Genomic DNA, 25,692 nt, shown 5'->3' on the forward strand with positions numbered 1-25,692 from the left:
AGGCATTCCCTTCATTTGTTTACAAAGAATAAAATAGATTTTTTTTTTTTAAATACACCACATTTTCAAAATATGGTCTAACTAGTGATTTATGCAGTGGAAGTAATTAAGGCCCCCATACACTATGCAATTTGGGCCTGATTTCACTCGATTCAGATGTATCGGGTGAAATCGCCCCAAATCGCATGTGCAGACATCCCGTACGACCTGATGCGTGGTCCAGTGCACACCGGGTCGGAGTCGGGAGGTCGGACGGGCTGCACATAAGATTTGGAAAATCTTATGTGCAGCCTGCAGGCGGGCAGGGGACTCAGCGTATGGGAAGCCAGGCGTAGGAGGGAGCCGGTAGCCGAGTGGGGCGCGGGTGGGCTACAAGCAGAGAGCCGGGCAGGGCAGGGCAGGTGGCGATGGGAAGCCGGGCACTTACGGAGTGGAGGGGGATGGGGGGGGGGGGCTACAAGTAGAGAGCTGGGCAGGGAAGGCAGTGGGCACACTGGGCCGGCCAGTGAACGCCGGGAGAAAATAAAATGGGGAGCCGGGCATCAGCGGGCACACATAGAAAAAAAAACACATAGAAATAAATGGACATTCAGTGATTGGCTGAGAGCTCTCTCAGTCAGAGAGCTCGCAGCCAATTGCTGGCTGTCCATTCATTTCTATGTGTTTTTTTTCTATGTGCGCCCGCTGCTGCCCGGCTTCCCCTACGCTCCCCATTCTCTGTTCCCCTTGCGGCATTCACTGCCCGGCCCAGTGAGCCCACTGCCTCTCCTGGCCACCAACTCTCTACTTGCAGGCCCCCCCCCCCCCCATGCATGCGATTTATCACATGCAAATCTTGGCACATCAAGTGCCAAATCCTGTGTGACCCCCCTCCCCTGGGAGCTGTCAGTATGATTAGGTCCCACTTGTTCTTCGGAAGAGTCGGCCTAATGTATGGGGGCCCTTAGGTTTCTTTGTCATGCACCTAAGCCTCAGTGTATATTTGCCAGGGTATTACCTGGTCTTACAGCAGCTGCCTGACTCTGGTGCTGCTACCCAGCTTATTGGGGAAGTGATTGAAAGGTCTACAGTGTCTAGACAGACAGATAATAGTTTGACACCAAAAGGTCGACATGCAATAGGTAGACAGACAAAAGGCTGACACAAGTAAAAGGTCGACCCATGAAAAGGTCGGATGTCAACATGTTTTTTACAATTCTTTACCATCCACAAGGAAAGGTAAAGTGTGCTGAGCAAAGTGAGCCGCAAGGCCCCAAGCATGGTGAGGGAAGTACGCGTCACTCTAATTGGGGGTCTATGTCGAGAGGTGTCAACATTAACATAAAATATTGAAAAACTCACGTTGACCTTTCGACATGTTGACCTTTTCCATGTTGACATTTCGCTTCTGTCAACCTTTTTGTGAGTTGACATTATGGGTGACATTTAATAGGATGAGAGAATCAGAAAGTAAGAGATTTGGGGGGAGATTCTCTAAACAAGAAATGCAGTAAAAACCCGTTACCAGGGTTTTTACCGCATTTTGGGATGCTGTAAGCATCCCCCGCCGGGTTAACGCGGCGGGGGGCATCGCCAGAAAAATCTGGCGATGCCCCATAGAAGCCAATGGGCTTCTACCGCATCCCACCGCCGCCCCGCAACGACCCCCTGCCGCCCTGCACAGACCCCCGCCGCCCCGCATCGCCCCCCCCCCCCCCCTCACCTGTGACCTCCTCCCTGCACTGATCCTCTTCTGGGTGCAGGGAGGAGGAGAGCCCGGCGCAGCAGCGCCGGGTGTGGGAGGGAGGGGGGAGCCGCTGGGACCTGCTGGGACCCGGCGACTCTCACCGCAAAGGACAGCTCTTAACGCAAGAGCTGTCCTTTGCTGTAATTATCGCATATGTTAGAACATATGCAATAATTATAAATGCGATGGGCGGCGAAGGGGGGCGGAGATTCTTAGAGAATCTCCCCCTCTGTAAGAAATCTCTATTTTTTTTAAAAGCGGCAATCATTTACACTGCAAAATCAAACTGGTTGCCGCTTTAAAAAAAATGGAGATTTCTTACCAAATCTCTTACTTTCTGAATCTCTCCTCCTATTAAATGTCACCCTTTATCTGTGCCTACATGCTGCATGTTGACCTTTTGTTTGTATCAACCTTTTGTTTTTGACTGTCCGCCTGGACTCTGTAGGGGCAGATTTATTAAGCTTGGAGAAGAGATAAACTGGAGATAAAGTGGAGAAAAGGTAAAAGGAGATAAAGCACCAGCCAATCAGCTGTGTTTGAAAAAGACAGTTGGGAGTTGATTGGCTGGTGCTTTATCTCCTTTTACCTTTTCTCCGCTTTATCTCCAGTTTATCTCTTCTCCAAGCTTAATAAATCTGCCACTGTAGACCATTATATCCAAACTCGCTTATGCTGCTTTCAGACCGCATAACTGGCTTTGACCCTGTATTTGAAAATGTTTCCAAAAACGGGTCTGCCAGGTAAAACCCCTTTCACACCGCATGACTTAAACGGTATACTACCGTTTAAGTGCCGTTATTTTTACACTGGCAGACCCGCTTTTGGAAACTTTCCAAATACAGGGTCAAAGCCAGTGCATCCCCCCCCCAGGGTTAACATCACACCACCCCCCCCCCCCCCAGGGTTAACATCACACCACCCCCACCCCCCCAATGTGATTAAGAACCCCCCCCCCCCCCCTCCGTGCAGCCGGTACCTCCGGTTGCAGATCCCGGTTGTACTGTATGGACGGATGCGCTTATAAAAAAAAAAAAACCTGACTTTCGGAAAATGGCTGCCCCATAGGAAAACCTGTTTAAAAAAACACTTTTCTTATAAGCAGCCTCCTGGGGGTAGGGAGGGGGTTTTGGGTTTCTTAAACGCAATGCGGGTCGGGAGGGGGTCGGGTATGATAACCCGCGCGCGACATGGACACAGAAACGTACCACCGCGTACCCTTGCATGGCTCGCTGCGCTCTCCATGCTTCGGGCTCGGCACACTATTTTATTCTCCCACCACACCCAAGTGGATGATAGGGCATGAAATACCGCCTGTCGGCACATTTTGGTGCAAAAAAACAGTAAAAAAACTCACGTCAATCTAATGACCCCGTCGACCTAATGACCATGTCGACCTCATGACCTGTATCTACCTAGCCCATGTCGACTTAATGACCCTGTCGACCTAATGACCCATGTCGACCTAATGACCCTTATCTACCTAACCCATGTCGACCTAATGACCCTGTCGACCTAACCCATGTCGACGTAAAGTCTTGCCGACCTTACTGCACGTCGACCTAAACTCATGTCGACCTAGTGGTGTCGACCTAAGGCTTGTCGACCTACTCGGTGGTGACCCAATGACCGTATCCCCTTTATGAAAGGGTATTTTTCCACCATACTAATAAAGCATGTGAATCACCTCTGAGGATCACATTGCAAATCCTTGCAAGGTCATATGTACATACAGAGGGTAAGGAGTCATCAGTTCCTAACGGAAGAAAGACTGTCATCCGCATATGGGGAGATCCTGTGGTTAAGTTGTGGAATTCCTCAGTATGAGGTAGGGACAGTATATAAAAATGGATTGGATACAATTTATGTCTCAAGCCTTAATTGCTGGAGAGGATATTATTGGGGTTTCTGAAATAGGAAATGTAACTGATGACATTTTTAGGTAGGACCCCCCCCCCCCCCCCCCCCTCCCACCAGCAACTTTCACACTCAAAACAATTAAAATTTATTAAGAACTGACATCAATTCTTTTTAATGTTAAACAGACTACTGTACTTGCCAAATGCAATGTGACGCTTCAATACATATCATATGAAGGCAAATCACATGCTTATCTAGTCACTGCAAGTGTCTCCCATAGCCAGCAAAATGAGAATTTTATATACCATAACCCATTTGTACTGAATAATGCACAGTCCTACACAGTGTCTTTATTTTATTGATGGCACTCAGACGTACTTGGACCTTTTGGTACCATTTTTAATCCTTATAACTAGTTGCGGAAGCAGGAAGAACTAAAGAAATCATTTTAAAAGTGAATACAATAGGCTGAACACTTATCCAGAGTAAGGAATCTACTATACATCTTGGCCCTTATTCTGGTTCACTCTCAGAGGCAAGTTCCTTCTCAAATGGACAAAACCATGTGCACTGCAGGTGGGGCAGATGTAACATGTGCAGAGAGAATTACATTTGGGTGAGTTATTTTGTTTCTGTGCAGGGAAAACACTGACTGCTTTATTTCTACACTACAATATAGATCTCATTTTTAAGTAAAAAAAACCCCGGCCATTCTAATTTTATATGCACAAGTTACATCTGCCCCACCTGCAGTGCACATGGTTTTGCCCATTTGAGAAGGAATTTGTATTTGCGAGTGAACCAGAATAAGGGCCTTTGTATCAAGTTTATTAGCGTATTGGTACTTTTATCTCAGTACCCTAACTCTCTGTTATAGAAATACTGGCCGACTCTACAAGAATGTTTAGGGGACTCCTGAATTTTGTGGACTTTCCTCCAGAGTATTTATACAATAGTAATATACCAGAGCACAGGAGCTTGTTCTGTGGGTGCTGGAGCACCCATAATATTTGTGCTGCCACTATGCTTTACGCTATATGGTCATTAGGTCGACCACTGAAGGTCAACAGGCCTTAGGTCGCCACCCTCAAAAGGTTGACATGGCTTTAGGTCGACAGGGTCATTAGGTCGACACAAGTATAAGTTCGACATGGGGAGGTCGACAGTCAAAAGGTCGACATGGGTTTTTCAGTTTTTTTATTTTTTTTAGTCGACATGTGCTGACAGGCGTTATTTCATGCCCTACCATCCACTAGGGTATGGAGGGAGAATAAAAACCGTGGCCGAAGCAAGGCGAGCCATGCGAGAGGACGCGATGCACCGATACGGTGTCCATGTCGACTATGTTGACATTCGGGACAAAAAAAACATGAAAAACCAGATGTCAAGATACCGACGGACAGAATTGCGAAGAAGGGAACCAAACAGGGGTCACATGATTAAAGTTCCAGCTACCTTAGGTTGATACATGAACCCCCCCCCCCCCCCGCCCCCCCCCCAATAGATGAATTACGGTATATATTTTTGAAATCTACTTGCTCATTTCCAGGGGTCACGTTCTTGTCGCCAGGGGGTTACATGCTTGTGATAATAAGAGGATGGAGTTTGTGAGTTTGTGATATGGTAGAATGGGGCTGGTGTTAATGGTGAGTTAGGGAGATGGGGCTGGTGTTAATGGGGAGTTAGGGAGATGGGGCTGGTGTTAGTGATCAAATGTCTCATGGATTTTTTTCCCCTACCAACTGAATCCTGGATACATCACTACTTCTATTCTTTTTAAAATCACTATCAATGTCAAGTTTAAATATACTTCATTGCAAATTGGAGAAACTTTATATTTAAGAGCTGACAATCTAATTAAACAAGTTGGAACAAAACTGATGAGGAGTAGCTCGCAGTGTGCACAGCATTCCTCATTCACAAAGTGTGCAGAACCAGGCTGTGCCAGCTTTATGGGGCTCAGCTGAGGTCAAGGGATCAGAAAATGGTTCTGTGTAATGTTTAGAAAATCTCACGGCTGTTTATTGGGGGTCTGTAAAACATTAGACACGGTGAGAACCCCCTCCCCCCCCTTATCCCCCAACCAGTCTCAGGCTAGGACACAAGTGCAGCTGTGCTGAGACATCCACAGTGTAAATCATCTTGAACAGGGACGTGGAAAAATAAATGGTATAAAAACACCCGAATGGGAACTGGAGTGGAACTAGTAATGGGTGAAAGGAAATATGAATGAGGTAGAAGCAGGAAGAAAGGGGTGAAAGTATGCAAAGGAGATGAAATTAGGAAAGGGGAAGAGGGAAAGTTGTGGGCAGAAAAATATACACTGGAATAAAAATACATGGAAACAAGTTAAGGTACGTACACACGGATAGATTTGGCAAAAGATCTGGGTGTTCCTGACCAATTGAAACGTCCAATCGCTTAAATTGTTCCGTGTGTATGAATGATATTTATGACGATGCGTGTACCCGCCAGTCATTGGTAGAGGTCTATGGTCTTTCCTGCATACAGTCAGCGATGTGTACCAATCGTTTCATGTGTATGCACGATGAATGATTTGGTAAAGCTGACTGACTGGCTCCCACTTCCCTCCACCATCGTTAAGATTGATTGTTCATGTGCAATCGTTTATACAATCGTTCACTATATGACACCAAATCGTTTCTCCAGGAGTTATGAGGAAATCGTTAACGAGATTGGATCATTTGCTAAATCTTTCCGTGTGTACGCACCTTTAGACAGCAGGATGACTGAAGTAAGCTAACATTACATGAGACACATAGCTTTCCTCCTCCTGCTCCGGCCTTCTAGCGGTGATGTAGAAATCTGCGCCCCCCAAAATCACTCCAGAACTTGCACCCCAGAATGCATGCACCTGTAACAAAAGTGCAAGGAGAGACACTTGGGGCCTAATTTAGTCCTGAATGACAATATGGACAAAACCAAACTTATTATCTTTCCCCCACCCAGAGTTATGCCCCCTACTAAAATCTCTATCACTGTTAACAACACCATCATCTCCCCCGTTCCCCAACTCCGCTGCCTGGGTGTCACTCTTGACTCCTCCCTCTCCTTTGCACCCCACATCCAAGCCCTGGCCCATTCTTGCCGGTTCAAGTTACGCAACATTGCTCGCATCAGGCCCTTTCTCTCACAGAGTGCAACTAAGCTGATCATCCACTCACTGGTCATCTCACGGCTCGACTACTGCAATGTTCTCCTCAGCGGCCTCGCTCAATCCCAACTGGCTCCTCTCCAATCTGTCCTCAATACTGCAGCCAGGCTTATCTTCCTCTCCCGCCGCTCTAATTCTGCCACTCCCCTTCAACAAAATCTGCACTGGCTTCCATTCCCCTACAGAATCCTCTTCAAACACCTCACACTCACATACAGGGCCATCTCTAATTCCATTGCTCCATATATCTCTAACCTCATCTCCATTCATACACCCTCCCGCCCTCTACGGTCAGCTGACGACTGTCGTCTCTCCTCCACCCTGATCACTGCTTCCCATGCTAGAGTACAGGACTTTGCCCGTGCTGCACCCCTTCAGTGGAACGCACTCCCTTGCTTCATTAGACTCTCCCAGACCTTCCAAAGCTTCAAACGGGCACTGAAAACTCACCTATTCATCAAAGCGTACCCTTCCACTGCATAAACCAGCTGGTTTCCCGACCTTTTGCCTTTTTACATCCTGCTATCTAACCACCACCCACTCGCGTGCACCTCTTGTAATCTGTCTGTCTCCCCTTCCTACTAGATTGTAAGCTCCTCTGAGCAGGGCCCTCTTCCCTCCTGTTGTCAAAGCCCTCTTCTCTTCACATTTCACTCACAGCTCTCCTTTACTCCAACACTCAGTGACCATCTTCGTCTGCATACTCATCTCCATCATTGGCATAAAGCCTCTAGTTGTATGTTGATTGAGTCCTCACTACTTATATCCAAGCTATAATGTGTATTGAACTGTGGTGCTCTTTATTTGTACTGTATTTTTGTTATTTATTCAATGTTATGCCAAGCTTTGTCTCCCTGTATTGTTCCTTTGTACGGCGCTGCGAAACACTTGTAGCGCCTTATAAATAAAATTATAATAATAATAATAATGAAAGGGGCAAAATTCGGTCCCGTTCCAATGGTGGGGGGTCTGCGCGTGCACATAGTTGTACATGTGCAAACCCCCCTGTGCGAATGCCTTCTGCGAATATCACACTCGCTGAGGCGTTTGCATGGGTAGGGGAGGGAGGGAGCGTGCAGGGGGGGGGGGCGGCATCAGGGGAACGGCATAATTTTATCGACGTCCCCATGAAAACGCTGGGCGTTCCTCTGGGAATGTAGGTGTGTCGTTCCCTGCTTAGGGCGGGTGGCTGACATCACATGATGACCATGAAATGATTTCTGTCCCCTTCGGACGCACGCTAGCGAGGGGATGCCGGCAGCGCTGACCTGTTCGCTAGGCTGCGAGTGAATGCAGCCTAGCAAACAGTTCTGAATTAGGCCCTTAGTACTTCCCTGAGCACTGTTAGAATGATGCTGGTGATGAGGAAACTGGGTAGTTTTAGATACTGTCACAATAAGGCCCCATGTAGATAAGGGGGTTGAAGACACCCCTTCCTTATTTGTTTTTTTACAAAACTTTAATGTATTTTTTTTTTAATATGTTCTAAACGTAATCAATTACAAACAAACAAAGAACAGAGATACTCTGCAGCATTACAGGACAGTCCCGTGCAGCCGCTGCCACCACATACACAGAGGGCTGGCTGGAGGCTGGCAGCTGGCTGGAGGCTGGCAGCAGGTAAACAAGAAGAGACTGGTGTTGTTTTACGATGTTCACACCTGTGGTAGGAGGTGGTTGTTTAAGAACGCTCTGGGGGTTATTCAGACCCGATTGCTTCTCTGCTACTTTGCAGAGACTTGCAATCAGGTTGCCTTTGCCCCATCAGAGATAATCCCTCTGCAAAGCTACGAATGGCTTGGGAAAATATTGCAGATGGACCATTAGCTGCAAATCCATTCGCAACTCACACACCATCAAATGATTTTTACACTGTTTGCAGTCTGTGCTCAGCCCATGACTCGGCCAGTGCGATAGAAGGCCGGAGCTGATGCCACACACCCTCCCTGAACACCCTGGGCACACCGGCATTTTCCCTGACACTCCAGGAAAATGGACGGTTACTTCCCACAAACGCCGGCTTCCTGTGAATCCATTAGTGAATGGCTTGCAATTAAAAAAAAGATGATGTGTATCGCATGCGATCCTGCCGCCTGGGAAGGTCATGGATGGCTCAAGGGAATTGGATGGCCATACACCACTATTTCAAATGGGGGGAAATAGTGGCAAGCGCCTATTCAATGCTGTCTTGGATCGGCAGTCGTGACCTGGGATTGAATACCCCCCTTAGAGTGTAAATGCCACACAATACAAAGAGCATCCTTGTGACAGTCCCACAATGCAGAGAAAAGAAGAGATATATATTTCCAACACAACTTCCAGATTCTGCCGCATACAACGTGTGTGGCTATACAGCACATTCTGCTTCCTCTGCACTACATGAATTTAAGTATTGAGCATCTGGCATAGCTGACAAAGATGCTAATGTCTAACACTAGCTAAGGGGTGCAGCCGAACTTAAGTTCATTTGAACTTTTATTTCTTTATCATATTTGCACAAACATTAAACAACACATTTTTTAACATTGTTATACAAATTATGGCTTTTTTAAAGCTGATTTTAAGCTATAAATCCCAGTATGTCAATCTGCAAGTAGTATAAATGACAGGTTAAAAACAAACGAAAGGTGAAATAGTCCCAAGGCGTTGCCGATCCTTGCGGCCACAAGTTGGAAGAGGGACCGCAAACGGCGTCCCTACTGGCAAGACTTTACAGAAGAAGAACAAACTTGTCGGATTTGTTGTCACGGCTTGATTGACAGAGATTTCTCAGTCAGGATTCGATTCGATGTATATGTAAAATAAAATACAATATACAGTATCAGAGGGACTTTCTCACTTTAGAGATCATACAGATATGCCCCAGTGATTTAAGAGGGGGCTCCTTACCCAACTCACAGGAAGGTAAGGGATAATCAACGTATAAAGGTATCTTTCGATGATAAATCCTCAAGATCACAACTTGCTGTATAGGTCCCAAGAGTAGACCATATATATGATGAAGGGTGCGTACCGTTCTCACTCTCATAAGAGGTTAGATCAAGCACGTAACGGTTTCTTTAGTTTAGGGGTCACCACTTAGTGTAATATAGTATTCGCAGTACCAGGTCAAGAGTAACGCTTCCTTAGATGCGTACCGTACTCACTAAGTCAAAATGTTGTTTGAAGCGTATAAAGGTATCTTTTTTGGAGAGACTTTTAATCCTTTCGGGGCCTCGTCTCAGTTCCCACAACAGGCATACAGTATTGCTGGAGACTATGGGCTTTATTTACTAAAACTTCTATTGAAGATGGGATGTTGTTATGGGCAACCAATCAGAATCTACGGGTGAGATTTAATAGGATGAGAGGTTCAGAAAGTGGGAGATTTTTTAAAACTATAGAACAAAATATACAGCTATCAGGTTCAACTTTTGACAGCTGAGTTTCACAGATTGGCATCCATGTCCCGTACCCATGCTACCCTGCCTCCATAGTGTCCACTGCCTTATTGCTTAATGAGAAAGGCAATTTCATGGATAAAAAGCTTAACCACAGGGCTTGGTATGTACGCACGTGTGTTTTTATAACCCACTATACAGAATGCTCTGGCTAGCATATAATGAGCAGAACTCTGATACATTAGATGTTGGCATAGAGCTGGTGCCATAGCTTAACAGGCAAGGTTTGTGACTCTAGTGAAATGGCTATCAATATGGTGTAATGAGCAAGGGGCTTGTATACAGAACAGCGGAACACACGAGCTGGAGGATGGGCGATTTTGACTAAGAAATTTTGCTTGATTGAAATCGCCCAGTCGCTGCCACAGATAAGCCGGCGGCCATCCCCAGCAGCAGCCCATGTGTACAGCCGAATAGGCACTATGGGTGACATTTAATAGGATGATAGATTCAGAGAATTACCGCTTAAAAAAATAATGGGGAATTTCTTACCAAATCTCTCACTTTCTGATACTCTCATCCTATTAAATTTCCCCCTTAGTGTATAGCAGATATTCCATGTTACTTTACATAACAAATTGATACTGTGTGGATTGTTCTTGGAAATAAAAACAAATGAAGTACACAGTATGGCTTTTTATTTCCTTTGGGGATTACTTATGATAAATGAATATGTAAGGATTTTTCTTAATTTTACCAAGTATAACTGATACTTAATGGAGCCAGTTTTAGATTTGATTTTGAACCTTGTGCAATGACTAATATTGTCCAGACACACTGATCGGACTTGTGAATCGCTTACACAAATCCCACAATGCTCATCTCTATAAGTGTTGTTGACACAGAAAGCAAAATAGGACTCTTCTGTATGTGATACCCTAAAGGATATTTGGAGGAGAAATGAAATGACTGATAATGTGGGTGTTTATCTAGAAGTGACCCAATCTGTTGCACAACTGGGATATGATTACATTGATTACATTGACTCATCCAGCAACATGTGGGGACGGGGTGCTACATTCTTGTGGTCAGTGTGAAGGGTTGTGGCGCTGGAGTATATTTCTGTGGTAGTTGAAAGTGCAATGAGTTTAGTTCTTGTTGTTGACCAATAGGGGACAATAATAGATCATTTACGGAATGTTTGTCACTAAAATGAAACATAAGAGCTTTTTTTCTAAAATAAAATCTCATGAAATTCTCTAATTTAATTATGATAAAACACTAAATTAGTAATGTTTTTGTTGTGTAATATATTGTAATTATTTTGCCCACTGGACGTTTGAAAGCTGACCTTGCAGATGGCATGGTGTTGGATATCAGAAGGGGGTATTTGGATCCGCACAGACTTAATTCATCAATTAGAACATTTCAAAAAGATACATCTGATATACCAATATGTTGGACTACCTCTCAGTGATTGTTGAAGTCTTGGATTGGTGGTGCGCCCAACACATTCAGTATTGTGACTGAATAAGAAGGGATTTGTTCACAAGAAGCGATTTATATAATGTTATGCATATATAAAAAATAAAAAAAGTATGTGCAAAACATAGATGGTTTTTGTGATAGACCTAGGCAGTCAACATAAGGCCCATGTGCAGGGCCGGTGCAAGGCACCGGAGCGCCCCAGGCGAGTCGGGCTGGGGGCGCCCCGGTGCCGGGGGGTGGGGGTGGGGGGGGGTGGTGTGTGTGGGGTGGTACCTGTCCTACCGGCGCTGTCTATTTCAATCTGGCGGCGGAGGCAGCGGGGGTCCCTGCAGTCTATTAAAAATCACGAGCGCTATCCGCCGGGCTATGCGGAAGCGCTTCTAGTGTGAAAACACTGGCAGCACGCTGATTGGCTGAGATCAGCGTGCGCCGTGCTGCCAGAGTTTTCAGACTAGAAGCGCTTCCGCATAGCCCGGCGGATAGCGCTCGTGATTTTTAATAGACTGCAGGGACCCCCGCTGCCTCCGCCACCAGATTGAAATAGACAGCGCCGGTAGGACAGGTACCCGGGCGGCATTTTCCGCCCTCCAGTGGCCGGCGCCCTAGGCAAATGCCTAGGTTTGCCTAGTGGTGGCGCCGGCCCTGCCCATGTGGATTATGTCTTTTGAAAATTTATAGCATGATGATGTGCCAAGGCTAACAAAATTCCAAGTCTACTGGAAAATGTATATTATGTATTTGATTGACAGCAAAGGTATAATGTGGTTTTGACTGTTCAATAAAGCAGCTACAAATGCTCCCTAATTTTTATGAGTAGAGTCCATTAAAAGTTATGTTTTAGATAATCAATATTATCACATAATCAAGTAATAAAAGAGTGCGCCCAAAAAGGCACATTTGTCTTTCTGTTCGCTTCTTGTGAACAAATCCCTTTTTATGGTGTTGGATATCACCAGCAATTACAATATATGCATACAGTATGTATAGCAATTGCAGGCACAAGAGAGCTCATAAACACTCTTTATCGGATCCGTCTTGTACTTAAATTGCACGCATCGCATGCCTTGTGCATGCGATGCGATGAAAAGCATGTACAAAAAGTATGTGCAGCTCATACTTTTTGTAATGTACGATAAGATGCCGTGGGAGCGTGCATCTCAAAGTACAAAACGGACCCGCTGCATCGGAGCGTGTATGGGCACCTTCAGTGTTGGATAGAATCTGATAGAGCAGTGTTTCCCAACTCCAGTCCTCAGGGTCCTATAAAAGTGCACGTTTTACAAGTCCTAGTTGGTGCACAGGTGTATTAATTACTGGCTGACATTGTAAAAGCTCTACAGGTGGAGCTAAGTATTCCAATTGTGATGCTGGGGAGAGCTTAAAACATGCACTGTTAAGCTGTGTACACATGATTAGATTTTTCCTTGTTTTCGATTTGATTTTGCTTATAGAAGCAAAATCGAATCCACATCGAATGGTTTTTAGGACACTTTCGATCTGCATTTGATTCGATGCGCGCTCCCGTTTTCTCAAAATCGAATAGAAAAATCTACTGTGCTGTCAAGGAAATCTCTAATTCGATCCAGTAAATCGAATGAGTACATTGTGCCTACATTGTGAAATCGGAATCGAATGCAAAAGTACAGATCTAATGCCAAATCGAATGGGATGATCTAATGCCAGATCTAATAGAAAATTGAATCTAACATCAAATCTAAAGCAAATCTAAGTGTCTGTACAGGGCTTTTGATGCGATTGCAAATGCAGAGGTGGTATGCACCTCCACCTGCATCTACATTGTTAAAGTTCATATATGCTAAGCAGGGCCAGGGCCAGCCCTGTCAGCACCCCAGACGACCCCCTGCTCGTGCGCCCCCCTCTCCCCCGCTCCGACGGGGGGGGGGGGGGGGAGTTTGTATTCGCACCACCCGCAGATTACCGGGTGGGGGTGGGGGGGATTGTTGTGGTGGGTGCAGTTGCTCCCAGCAGGTTGCCTCTCTGCGACATCACCAAGGGGGGGGAAGAAAATCAGCGGGTGTCTGCCGTGGATTGTCTGCTGTCCAGCACGGGGAGGGGGGGGGGGGGCAGCGGGCACCTGCAGCGGAGATTGCCGCTGACTGTCCAGCACGGGGGGGAAGCGGGTTTAACGCTGATCCCGGCAAGAGGGGGGGGGGGGGGCATACAACTCACCTGCTCCCTGCTGGGATGAATTCCATCCTGGGTACCCTGCTGCAGCTTTTCTGCTCTCCTCGGTGGCTCAGTACCGCCCTCCAGTGGCTGGCTCCCTAGGCAAATGCCTAAAGCTGCCTAGTGGTGGCGCCGGCCCTGATGCTAAGCTGCGGCAAGCAGTTTATCATATCGGATACAAGCTGAATCAGGCAGGACAGATTGTGGACAGGCATCCCTGTTCTTTGACCAATTGGCCCATGGGAAAATCAGAACCTGGAGCTGTGGCTTTGTGGGTGTAAAAAAAAAGAAAGCTCAGCTTTGTTTTGCCATCCATAGAGAGAAACCATCTCTTCTCTCCCATTGATGGCAAAATCATTTGATATTGGCCCCAAACCATTGACGATTATGAATCATCAACGATTGATAGACATCCCTAGTTGGTAGTCCTGGGATGACCTAGATATAGCATTCCTTCCAAAGTACAGAGCGTGCCTCGTGCTGCGGAACAGTACCAAATAGAATGTATTTGGTGGAGCAAAATGATATAAATGACAGAGTCGAACACCTTGCTATGGGCAGAAGGGCATGCAGCCACTTTCACTCCACAGAAGAACTTACTTTTTACAATAGCTCTGGGCTGGTGGAAATCTGGTTTCTTCCTATAAAACCTACCGATGCACAATTTGCACCTTTCAGTTTCACTTCAGAGGAAATATGTAGGCCCTCTGGCCAATTTAAGTGGAATCGGGACATCTGTCAGAATGAACTTAGGTCTACAGTCATTAGGTCGACCCCACTAGGTCGACTGGCAGGAAGGTCGACCTGACTTAAGGTCGACATGGGCCAAGGTCGACATGACTTAAGGTCGAATTTGTATAAAGGTCGACATGAGGAAGGTCGACTGGTCATAAGGTCGACATGGGTTTTTCACTGTTTTTTGATCCGAATGTCGACACAGTCGACATGGACACAGTTGGCAATGAGAATCGGACCCTCGCATCGCTCGCTTCGCTCGCAATGCTTCGGGCACGGTGCCTCGCTGCGCTCGGCACACTATTTTATTCTCCCACCATGCCCTAGTGGATGGTAGGGCATGAAATACCGCCTGTCGGCACATGTCGGCTAAAAAAACAGTGAAAAACCCATGTCGACCTTATGACCAGTCAACCTTCCTCATGTCGACCTTTATGCAAATTCGACCTTAAGTCATGTCGACCTTGGCCCATGTCGACCTTAAGTCAGGTCGACCTTCCTGCCAGTCGACCTAGTGGGGTCGACCTAATGACTGTAGACCTAAGTTCATTCTAATAGATGACCGCATCCCATTTAAGTACCTCTTCAAACACATAAAATCAACATCAGTGTCCACTAATGCTCATTAATTATATCTATAAAAAAGGCTTCACTGGGCAGCATTTTAAGAGACAAACTGATAAATTAAATCTATTCATAGAGGTAACTAGTTATAGTCATACTTGCCTACCCTCCCGGGAGGCTCCTGCAAATCGGGTCCCCCTCCCGGTTCCCCGGGAAGGTGGGCAAGTCTCCCGCATTGCCCTGCAGCCCCAGCACCCCCCTTACCCGCTGCATAAAATTTCTGATTTTATCATCATTTTAGCCCCTCCCCCATTCTGTGGACCGGTATATTGCTGCGGATGACTGATAGGGCGGGGTTTGGTGATGTCAGCCTCATTCCGCCCCCTGACAAGTAGCCTCGTTCTGTCCCCTTTCACTCCTCTCTGGGCTTCTCCCGGAGAGGAGTGTACAGAAGTAGGCAGGTATGGTTATAGTTACAAATTGATGTGACATTTACCATTATGCACAGTGTATCCCAAATCTGCAGTTTGCTTAGCTCTATGCAACATATTTATGCTCAGTGGCGCAAATTCCAGTAGCTTTTTAATATGCTTCTAGTGCACCTGGGAAAGTAGGGGGGTGATTCTGGTTTTTGTGTATAAGCAAACACCTTCTTTAATGGACAAAACCATGTGCACTGCAGGTGGGGCTGATGTAACATGTGCAGAGAGAGTTACATTTGGGTGGGAGGTGTTAAAACTGAAATCTAAATTGCAGCGTAAATATAAAGCAGCCAGTATTTACTCTGCACATAAACAATATAACTCACCCAAATGCAACTTTCTGTGCACATGTTACATCTGCCCCACCTGCAGTGCAGTATGGTTTTGTCTTTTAAAGAAGGAGTTTGCTTTTTAAAGCAACCAGAATCATCCCCTAGGTCCAGCGACCCCTAAGTATCACATAATGAAATGTATTTCTTTAGTAACTGAATCTTCTACATTTATACATGTGTAAACTTTGCTTGTCAAGATGCTTGATGTTCTAGTGTAATCTGTGCCCAGTTTTTTAATTTCCTTGTTACCCTGTACTTCAGGTCTATGCAGAGAAAAAAAATCTCTCGTATACAGGAAAAATGTAACTGGCAATAATGTTATTTTAATTAAAACTATAAATTTGCGGAACATATGTACAAATATTTAGTTCATACAGTTCTGGTCTAAGGGTCTGTGGCCCAAAGACTTGTCTTGAATTAGATAAAAGGTCCAGACAATTAGCACGGTGAGTTTCCCCTCCCCCATAGACAGCCAGATGTACACAGCCTTGCCATGTGCCCACCGATTGCTCAAAACGTCCTGTGCTCCGTGGCATCCAGAGATAAAGGAATAGCTCTGGCTGACGATTCTAGAAGTTTCTTTCTGTCACCTGTTGGGCTTCAAAAATCATCTTCTGTTTTGTATAAAAAATATTTTTTTTATTTCAGTCCAAGCTCCAATCTGAAGAAATCGCAAATCATCTCTGGGGAATACGTAGTGTGTTCAGTCCTCTCACTTTGAGACAGTTACCATTGTGTTCCCTTCTTGTGGCCTGTAAAGACAGAGCAGTTCAGTTTCAGTAAATGCTGTGTAAAGTAGATGCTTACAGTTTATCTGGTGTTTTCTTGACACCTCATACATCTGTGACTGATTGCCACAATTCCCCATTCTGCCAAAGACCAGCTCGAGGGAACTGAGAAATCCAACATTTTGGATTTCCCTGGTTTGTAGATTCACACCAAAAATGGGATTGGCATGATGGGGAATCTTAACATGTTAAATTCCCTGATAATTGATATCCACCAATTGGCAGCTTTGATCGGAGTCAGGGAATCAGGGAGCTGATGCATGCCCCACATACATCACAGACATAAATATCTAGTCCATTTTTGGTTTTGATAAAGTGATGTACTGTAGATTCATTCACATGTATATATCTACATAAATGAAATATAAATAAATTAGTGTACCTTGAGTACAATGATACTATGACTATAATAATAATAATTTAAAAAAGAGTTTAACACAGAGAACATCACTTCTTAAAGATAATCATCTGTTCATCTCACTAAACACATTTAATGACAACAAAATGTATACTTCCTTTTTCTCATTTCTTTAAACTATCGCAATCTTCTCTTTATATTGCTCAAATATGCATAAGAAGAAACTGTAGAACAATTCCTTCATCATTCTTATTTATATACCGTTATATATGTTCATTTATATTTGTAATGATTTATAGGTACTCTTTACCTAGAACGGCGCCCACGATTGAAATCGCGGGATCGCGGGTAAAATCGCGGCAATCGCGGTAATCGCGGGTAAATCGCGGGTACATCAAAACCGGGTACCCGCGATTACCGCGATTTTCCCATAGGGAACAATGTTAAAAAGGCAGATTGACCGCGATTTTAGCGTTAAATGCCTCAATGCCCGCGATTTTTACATAGGAAACAATGTTAAATGGGCCACAGAGCCCTAATAGTCCCCCTGAATTGTTAAATGGCCCCCACAATTTTTAACGCCACCCCACGATCAACGTGAACCCGAAGCGTGGCGAGCGCAGCGAGCCCGCGAGGGGCGGCGGTACGCGTCCTACGACCTTTTCATGCCCTACTATCCACGTCGGCGTGGAGTTGAGAATAGAATAGTGTGGCGAGCGCAGCGAGCCACCGAGCCCGAAGCGTGGCGAGCGCAGCGAGCCCCGCGAGGGGACGCGGATACCTTCACAGGTAAACGCGTCCCTTCGCGGGCTTCACATTTGTCCGCGTCGCCACGGACACCTGTGAAGCCCGCGAGGGGACGCGTTTACCTGTGAAGGTATCCGCGTCCCCTCGCGGGGCTCGCTGCGCTCGCCACGCTTCGGGCTCGGTGGCTCGCTGCGCTCGCCACACTATTCTATTCTCAACTCCACGCCGACGTGGATAGTAGGGCATGAAAAGGTCGTAGGACGCGTACCGCCGCCCCTCGCGGGGCTCGCTGCGCTCGCCACGCTTCGGGTTCACGTTGATCGTGGGGTGGCGTTAAAAATTTTGGGGGCCATTTAAGACTTCAGGGGGACTATTTGGGCTCTGTGGCCCATTTAACATTGTTTCCTATGTCAAAATCGCGGTCATTGAGGCATTTAACGGTAAAATCGCGGTCAATCTGCCTTTTAACATTGTTCCCTATGGGAAATCGCGGGCATCGCGTCGCGGGCATCGCGGGTACATTTATGGCCGGCCGCGACGCGACCGACGCGATTTTTCAGGTTTAACATGGTTTTCAATGGGAAAATCGCGGGCATCGCGTCGGTCGCGTCGCGGGTAGCCATAAATGTACCCGCGATGCCCGCGACGGGCGCCGTTCTAGGTAAAGAGTACCGATTTATATTTACTCTTACTCAATTTTTTTTTCTTATTTTTGATTTATTTTTTAACTTTTAATATCTCTAGTATATATTGTATATTGTTTTTAGATTACAACTTCCCTACTGTGTCTGCCTATTTTGAATATACTGTATAATAAATGAAATGTTATATACTGTATACTTATAAAAATGGCTGCCAGAATCCCTTGCAATCCCTATATAAATATGGGTAGGAAAGGGTACCTGAATGGGGGGATTCCTACAAAAAAAATGGCTGCTGCCCCACTTTTGCTATGTCACTTCTGCCCCTAATAGATATAGTATGTGGCGCTTTGGGTTCTCCACCAACAAAATGACCGCTGCCCAATTTCCGCTATGTCACTTCTGCCTCCCGGCTGATACAATAAATGGCGGTTTAGGATCCCCACCACTAAAATGGCTGATGCCCATTTCCTCCCCCCCCCCCCCCATCCCAGTTGCCATGTGCAGCGAAGTGATTGGCTGTCGGGCTGCCTCCGCCCTTCTGGGCATTACAGCTTGCACTCCATCTCCATGGATACCGGAAGTGCCGTGCATTCCGAATATCGGAAGCGCGTCACTTCCATATGTCCGGAAACGGGTTAACAAAATTTCTAAGTGAATTATCTTTATTACTCAATGCACATAAATCGTTTTTGTAAACAATAAGTTGCATAAGGTTTATCTGTCTCCTGCTCATGCTTGACTATTTAAGATTTAAGTTTTGAATTTTTTTTTTACTAATTGGTTAATTGATTGCCAATTACCCTTCCACTAGCACTAGTTACACCTTGAGAAGGCTCTGCAGAGGAGCAATACCCGTTGGTGTATTCCTTGAGGTGACTGATCTCTTCCCACCCTGCCTACCTACATCTCCATTTGAGCAACCGGACCAGCCTCTGAAGACTCACGTGCTGCCTCTATCCTGGAACTCCATCTTTCCCAGAGGAAGTAAAATATTGTCATTGAAAGTAGTTTTTCTTAATAAAAGTATATTCATGAGAATATTAATAAATAAAATGCAGCTTTTATTTAGCCATTTATCAGACCAAAAAAGGATTTACGTGTAAGGTATCTGAGCTTTTGGTAACAATTTTACAGCTATCATATTATAAGCAAGGGGAAAATGTTGCTTGAATTAATTTACCTATATTCTGGCCATAGAGTGTCATAGAGTGTCATAGAGTGTGTCTGGACACAGGTATGAATGTGTCCTGTCTAAATGAAATATCCCAATAAAAGATGAAAAGTTTATGACCATGACCTCCTTCAACACCGGCAGTAAGGTAATAGTGGGTACACACAATGTGATTTTGCTTGCGATTCGATTGAGATCGAATCGGCATCGAATCGAACGGTATGCAAAATGCATTAGATTTGACTATAGAGTACAGATCTGTACTATATACTCTTGCCTGCCAAGACTATTTATTTAAGGGAGTGCACATCGGGATTGACTCTGCAGCGAATACTGCTAAAAGCACTCGATGTGGATTCAATTTTACTTCTATAAGCAAAATCGAATAGAAAATTGTGCATATCCCAGTGTGTGTACCCTCTATAATAAGGGGTACACATGGTGCAATTTTGTTTGTGATTCGATCCCAAATCGTTTGGGATCGAATCGAACGGTATGCAAAATGCATTAGGTTTGGACTATATAGGACAGATCTGTACTATATAGCCTTGCCTGCACAGTATATTTTTCTATTCAATTTACACTATACAGGAGCGTGCATTGGGATCAAATCTGCAGCGAATGCTGCTAAGAGCATTCAATGTGCATTAGATTTTGATTCGATAAGCAAAATCACATAGAAAAATCATGCATATCTCCCCGTTAGAGTGCTATCTGAACTACAGTATATGGTCAGCTGTTATCCCATTTGTTGAGTCAGCATTGGTACAGTATAAGGAAGCATGACTTATCAGACTCACTGACACTGCTTTCATTAAGAAATAAACCTAATTGTTCTAAAATTAACAAGTTTAACACTTTGTCCATAGGTATCTACCTCAGTCCAGGCCTCGTTAGCATGCTAACGCTATATAAACATGTGACTTGTGCCTTTTGAAGTAGGGAAGTGTGTTCTAAAACACGTGCCTCATGGGTGCAAATTGCATTGCAGAGAATTACTACAAAGGGCAATGACTAATGGAACTGCTGTTGTGCACATTTATGTGTATGGATATAATTCACAGTTATCGAGGGGGGGGGGATATCACTCAGCATACATTTGCTCAGTGGCAAGCATGGAAAGCAGCTGGATTTTGATCTAAAGCAGAGTACACACTACGCAATTCGTGTACACAGTAATATTGGTGGCGGACCAGGCACAGTGCCGGCATCGGCAGGAGGGGACGCTGGAGGGGGGAGCAGTGGGGGGTACAGGTGGCCATGCTGAATTTTGCAGTATAGCCATCATTAACTATGCGCTCCCTTGTTTGTAAAGGCAGACCGCGGGGGCACGCATGCATGCCAATATATGGCATAAACACTAATACTGCTTTCACATTGCAAAAACCTGCTTTCAACCCGATTTTCTAAACGTGTCTTAAAACTGGTCAAAAGCCAGTTAAACCCCTTTCATATTGCATGATGTAACGGTATATTGCAGTTTAAATACCGTTTTGTACCTTTCAGATTCAACCCATTTCACCCATAGAAAGCCATACAATGTCATTTTAAATGTTTTTTTCCTGCTTGTGGGCGGGGATCAAGTGTAGTTATCCTTTGTAGCAAATACCGTTTCTGAGCTGTTCAGACTGCAGGGAAAACGGCTCAGAAACGTGTAGGATCCTGCTTTTAACACGTGTCAAATTACCGGTTTTCTGTAACCGGTAAATTGACAATGTAGCTTTCACATTGCAGCTGGAACCGTTTTAAAGCACTAAAAAAAGGGCAATATACCGTGTTACAGCTGCAATGTGAAAGGGGTATAAGTGATATTTTAAACAATATCACTCAGAAGGGGGCAATGACATCAGTGTGTATGGGACATCAGTGTTACTGTATGCGGATATAAATATTATGGAATGCACCTCATCACCAGGGTCAAACCTATCACAATAGCTGATGTGGCTGAAGGCCTACGGGAAAACAACCCTACAGGAAAAGGCTGAATATTGTCGTTAAATACTGTGTTTTCCTTTGTTACAGTGCAGCACTAGACTCTGCACTGTAACACGACAATTATAACTTGTGCTGCTCTAGAAAGTCAGACTTTAGAGACATTTCTACACTGTAAGTTCCTATCAGAATCTGATGGTGTTATATTTCAAAAGAACTTATTGTGAGACATAAAAGGATAACTAGAAGGCAGATGCTTCATTAGAAAATAAAGGAGCAACTTTGCTCCTGGACAAATCATGTTGCAATGCAAGGGAAGCAAATACACTTATTATTTTGAGATGCAGGGTAAATATTGGCAACTTTTACATGTAGTCCACAAATGCTGGACCTGCCCCTCTTTAATATAACCCCCCCATATGCACACTGTACATCTGCCCCACCTGCAGGGTTCTGCCCAAGTGCACGGTTACTGTACAGACTCTTTTTTCCCCTTTGCTCCTAAGATTCCGCCCCTAATATCAGGGTTGCCTACCTGACCCTCTCCATGAGGGAGAAAATGCTCTGTTCCTGGACTTCCCTGGTAATGTATGATTGCCATCACTTGTGGTGAAACACCTTTCTTATCAGTTACCTAGCTCACCACAGGTGATGGCAATCCTACATTACCAGGGAAGTCCAGGAACAGAGCATTTTCTCCCTGAAGGAGAGGGTCAGGTAGGCAACCCTGTCAAATATGTGTCTCAAACAGTACATAAACCATACTTGCCTACCTGACCCACTCCATGCGGGAGAAAATGCTCTGTTCCTTTGCTTCCCTGGTAATGTATGATTGCCATCACCTGTGGGGAGCTAGGTAAAGGTGTTTCACCACAGGTGCTGGCAATCATACATTTCCAGGGAAGCACAGGAACAGAGCATTTTCTCCCGCATGGAGAGGGTCAGGTAGGCAAGTATGACATAAATCAGAATACTTAGGGTAGAACTTTGTGTAAGAGGTAATACAATGCCATTGCAGCCACTTTCAAAACCCTATTTTTATATGCATTATAGATGCAGTTATAAATGCATTTGAATGATAATGTGAATTACACACATTGTTATACAGCAGTGGTTCTCAACCTCATGTTTTCACAAGTCACGGTTTAAGGATTAATGTATTGCAGAAACAGGTGGGATAATTACAGACCCAGCAACATAGTTTGACTCACCTGTTTATGATTAAGGAAATCCGCAAAACATGCCTGTTGGTGGTATACGAGGACTGGAGATGGGGAACCGTACTATTGAGGCACATTTGAATTGCATTTTAAACTGGCAATAGATGGAGGGATAAATGTTTTCTAATTAGGGCAGTAAATGACAACCACATTGTTTCAAGTGAAAAGCAATTCTAGTATGTCATTTCATGCCCATTATTTAGGTATTTAGATTATCAGAGTATTTACAATTCATTGCAAGTTATAACACTTACCCCCTTTCTCTGGTTGCTGAGACAGAAAGTGCAGATGCTGCGTGGAAGTTTGCTGTCGGCTTCATCCCTGGGTCTGTAGACTGTACTGAAACACGGCTGTCCATCCTCACAGCCCTCCCCTAGTAGAAGTACATTAGCCAGGTGGGAGATGTAGCTGGATGCTAAGCGCAGAGTCTCTATCTTGGAGAGTTTCCTATCCACAGGCTCGGTGGGTATCAGTGTGCGTAGGGCAGTGAACGCAGTGTTGACACTTTGTGTCCGATCCCTTTCCCTAGCATTCGCTGCCTGCCGTTGCTTCACTACCACCACCTGTCCCGTCGTCCGGGGAACCTTTCTCCTCTTTGCTGACGTTTCATAGCAGTCAAACGATTGATCAGAAGTGTCACTCTCGCTCCTGTTCTCTTCGTCTTCAGACATCATGCTAACATCCGGGTAAATCACATGCGTGGGCATGGATCGGAGCATGGTAAAAGCCATGCTTTCTGTAATACCAGATTGTGTCCCTCGTTACCTGCTGCTTTGTATAATAGCTAGCAATATTCAGCAGACACCCCGCTGCCCCCTTTATAGATTGATTCCTTAATTCCTTTTTCAGGTAATAGTGGTTTATCTGTATTATAGCTCATAAGAAGGCCTGATGGTTCTCCAAGCTCGTGCCTGTGCATTTAATTCTCCTAATGTCTTCACAGCTGTTCATGTAGTTTCCTCCCCACAGTAAGAAAGGAGGAGTCGCATTAAGCTCTGGTGGCTCCTTAGGAATCTGTATATACAGTATAACACATGGGAGGGGCTACTGGCAGCAGCATTACTAGCATATGGTCCCGCTAGATGCACACAGCTTCTGTTTACAAAGCTTCCAGCAGAGTTTTATTCAGTAAATCGGAAGTTGGAGCATTTACCTTTTCTTTAAATGAAGCTTCATCACAAACCGTCTAACTTTTTCCTTTGCTGACAGCCCAGGGGATAAATTAGATGTAAAATGATTTATCATGGACAAAGCTGTCTGTAAATATAAATTTTGTCCTATATAGATTGTAATCTTGCGAGCAGGGCCTTCCTACTGTACCTCGGTGTTTGCCTTTTATTACCCAGGTTTGTTCTATCAGTGATGTTCCAATTGTAAAGTTCAACGGAATATGCTGCGCTATACAGGTGCTATCACCCCATGCCCCCCACCCGCACTGGTGGGTGCGAACCGGACATCGAACTAGCAGTTCACCCGTGCCCACTTGCACCCAGCATATGCACATAAGGAAAACATTGGTCCCCGTTTGAATGCGCAGGGGAGCGTGTTAACCAGAATAAGGCTCTAAAAATGTATTCTATAAAAATTCTAGTTTATTGCAAATCTGTTACAATGTTAACAAATTAGTATTGTACAATTCATTCTCATGTGTTGTATTGTATATTGTGCGCCCACGAATGTACAGCCCCCCATATGCTAATGGCGGGCGGCTCCATTAGCATATGGGAACACATAGCGTTTAATGGGCGTGCTCATGCTAATGAGGCTGTGACGAACATGCGGGGGGGGGGGGGGCGGGCAGCTGACATCACCGGATGAGGGCATTGCAGTAGTCTTGGCGTGACGACAAAAATGCATTTATGAATTTAGGTAGATTTTCTGTGCAGCATCTGTTTGAAAGTTTGACAATGTCGACAATCAAAAGCTCAACATCTCATGGTCGACATGCATTAGGTTAACATTGCCAAAAGGTCTATAAATGAATGGTTGACAGTGCTTAAGGTCATCAAGTACATAGGGTCGACATGTTTAAATTGTCAACATGTAAATGATTGAAAAACAATTGTTCAACACCTGTTTTAGCAACATTGTCAGGGTTAGGCACTAGAGCAGGGCTGGGCAACACCTGCCCTCCAGATGTTAGTGAACTACACATCCCAGCATGCCTTGCATCAGTTTCAGCATGGCCAAATAGCAAAACTAATGCAAAGCATCCTGGGATGTGTAGTTCACTAACATCTGGAGGGCCGGTATTGCCCAGCCCTGCACTAGAGGGAGGGTTAGGCTATGTGAGGAGATGGGTAGGCATTGAGGGGGGAGGGTAAGGGATTTGGGGAAGGATACTGTAGGTTACATTTGGGCTAAAATTTAAAAAATTGTGTCATCATTCACATGTCAACCAATGTGCCAAGTTTTTGTAACGGTCGACCAATAATCTGCCGACTTATTGTCCCTATTGACTTTCTGCATGTCGACCATATTGTGTTCACCTATTGAATGTCTACCTAGACTTGTCAATCTATTACTGCATGCCCTTTTTGATGGGATGAAGTTGCCCGACTCTGGCTATGTTCCTCAGATGAAAGAAGATTGTCAGCTGATTCATACTTTTATTTGGCTATGGATTGTAAATGTAAACCCAATGGACCCAACACTGGCATCACTTCATATAATACAGTTCTTCCGTACTTTTAATCAGCTGACATCATAGGCGGATCCAGGATAAAATGACAGGGGGGGCACCGTGATAGGAGATGATTTGAGAGGGCGGTGGTTAGTGGTGCCAGTGTACATGCTAAGAGAGCAGCGAGGAGAGAAGAGAGAGGCCAGGAATAGGATTAAAAATAGGCCCTGGCATTTAAAGTACACAGGCCCACCTTGGCGACAAAAGTGAAGGATGTAGT

The 25,692-nt window shown here is 45.0% G+C and overlaps 1 protein-coding gene and 1 long non-coding RNA gene across 2 annotated transcripts in view; one reads left to right on the forward strand and one right to left on the reverse strand.

Annotated features, from left to right (window-relative positions):
- The window catches only part of LOC146007893 (uncharacterized), an 88,166-nt gene extending 68,701 nt beyond the window's left edge, over nucleotides 1-19,465 (forward strand). The window contains exon 4 of the long non-coding RNA XR_014444416.1: nucleotides 19,278-19,465. This is a non-coding gene — a long non-coding RNA (uncharacterized LOC146007893). The remainder of the gene's footprint in view (nucleotides 1-19,277) is intronic.
- Nucleotides 16,243-23,773, reverse strand: TCF15 (transcription factor 15). Its single transcript, XM_083146633.1, has 2 exons — nucleotides 23,044-23,773; nucleotides 16,243-16,681 (listed from the first exon to the last, which is right to left on the reverse strand). The coding sequence occupies exons 1-2, from the start codon at nucleotides 23,518-23,520 to the stop codon at nucleotides 16,607-16,609; spliced, it is 552 nt and encodes a 183-aa protein (XP_083002759.1). The 5' UTR covers nucleotides 23,521-23,773; the 3' UTR covers nucleotides 16,243-16,606.
- Nucleotides 23,774-25,692: the final 1,919 nt, after the last annotated feature.

Source organism: Crinia signifera, chromosome 6 (assembly GCF_055691185.1).
Source record: "Crinia signifera chromosome 6, ASM5569118v1, whole genome shotgun sequence".
Classification (NCBI taxonomy): Eukaryota; Metazoa; Chordata; class Amphibia; order Anura; family Myobatrachidae; genus Crinia; species Crinia signifera.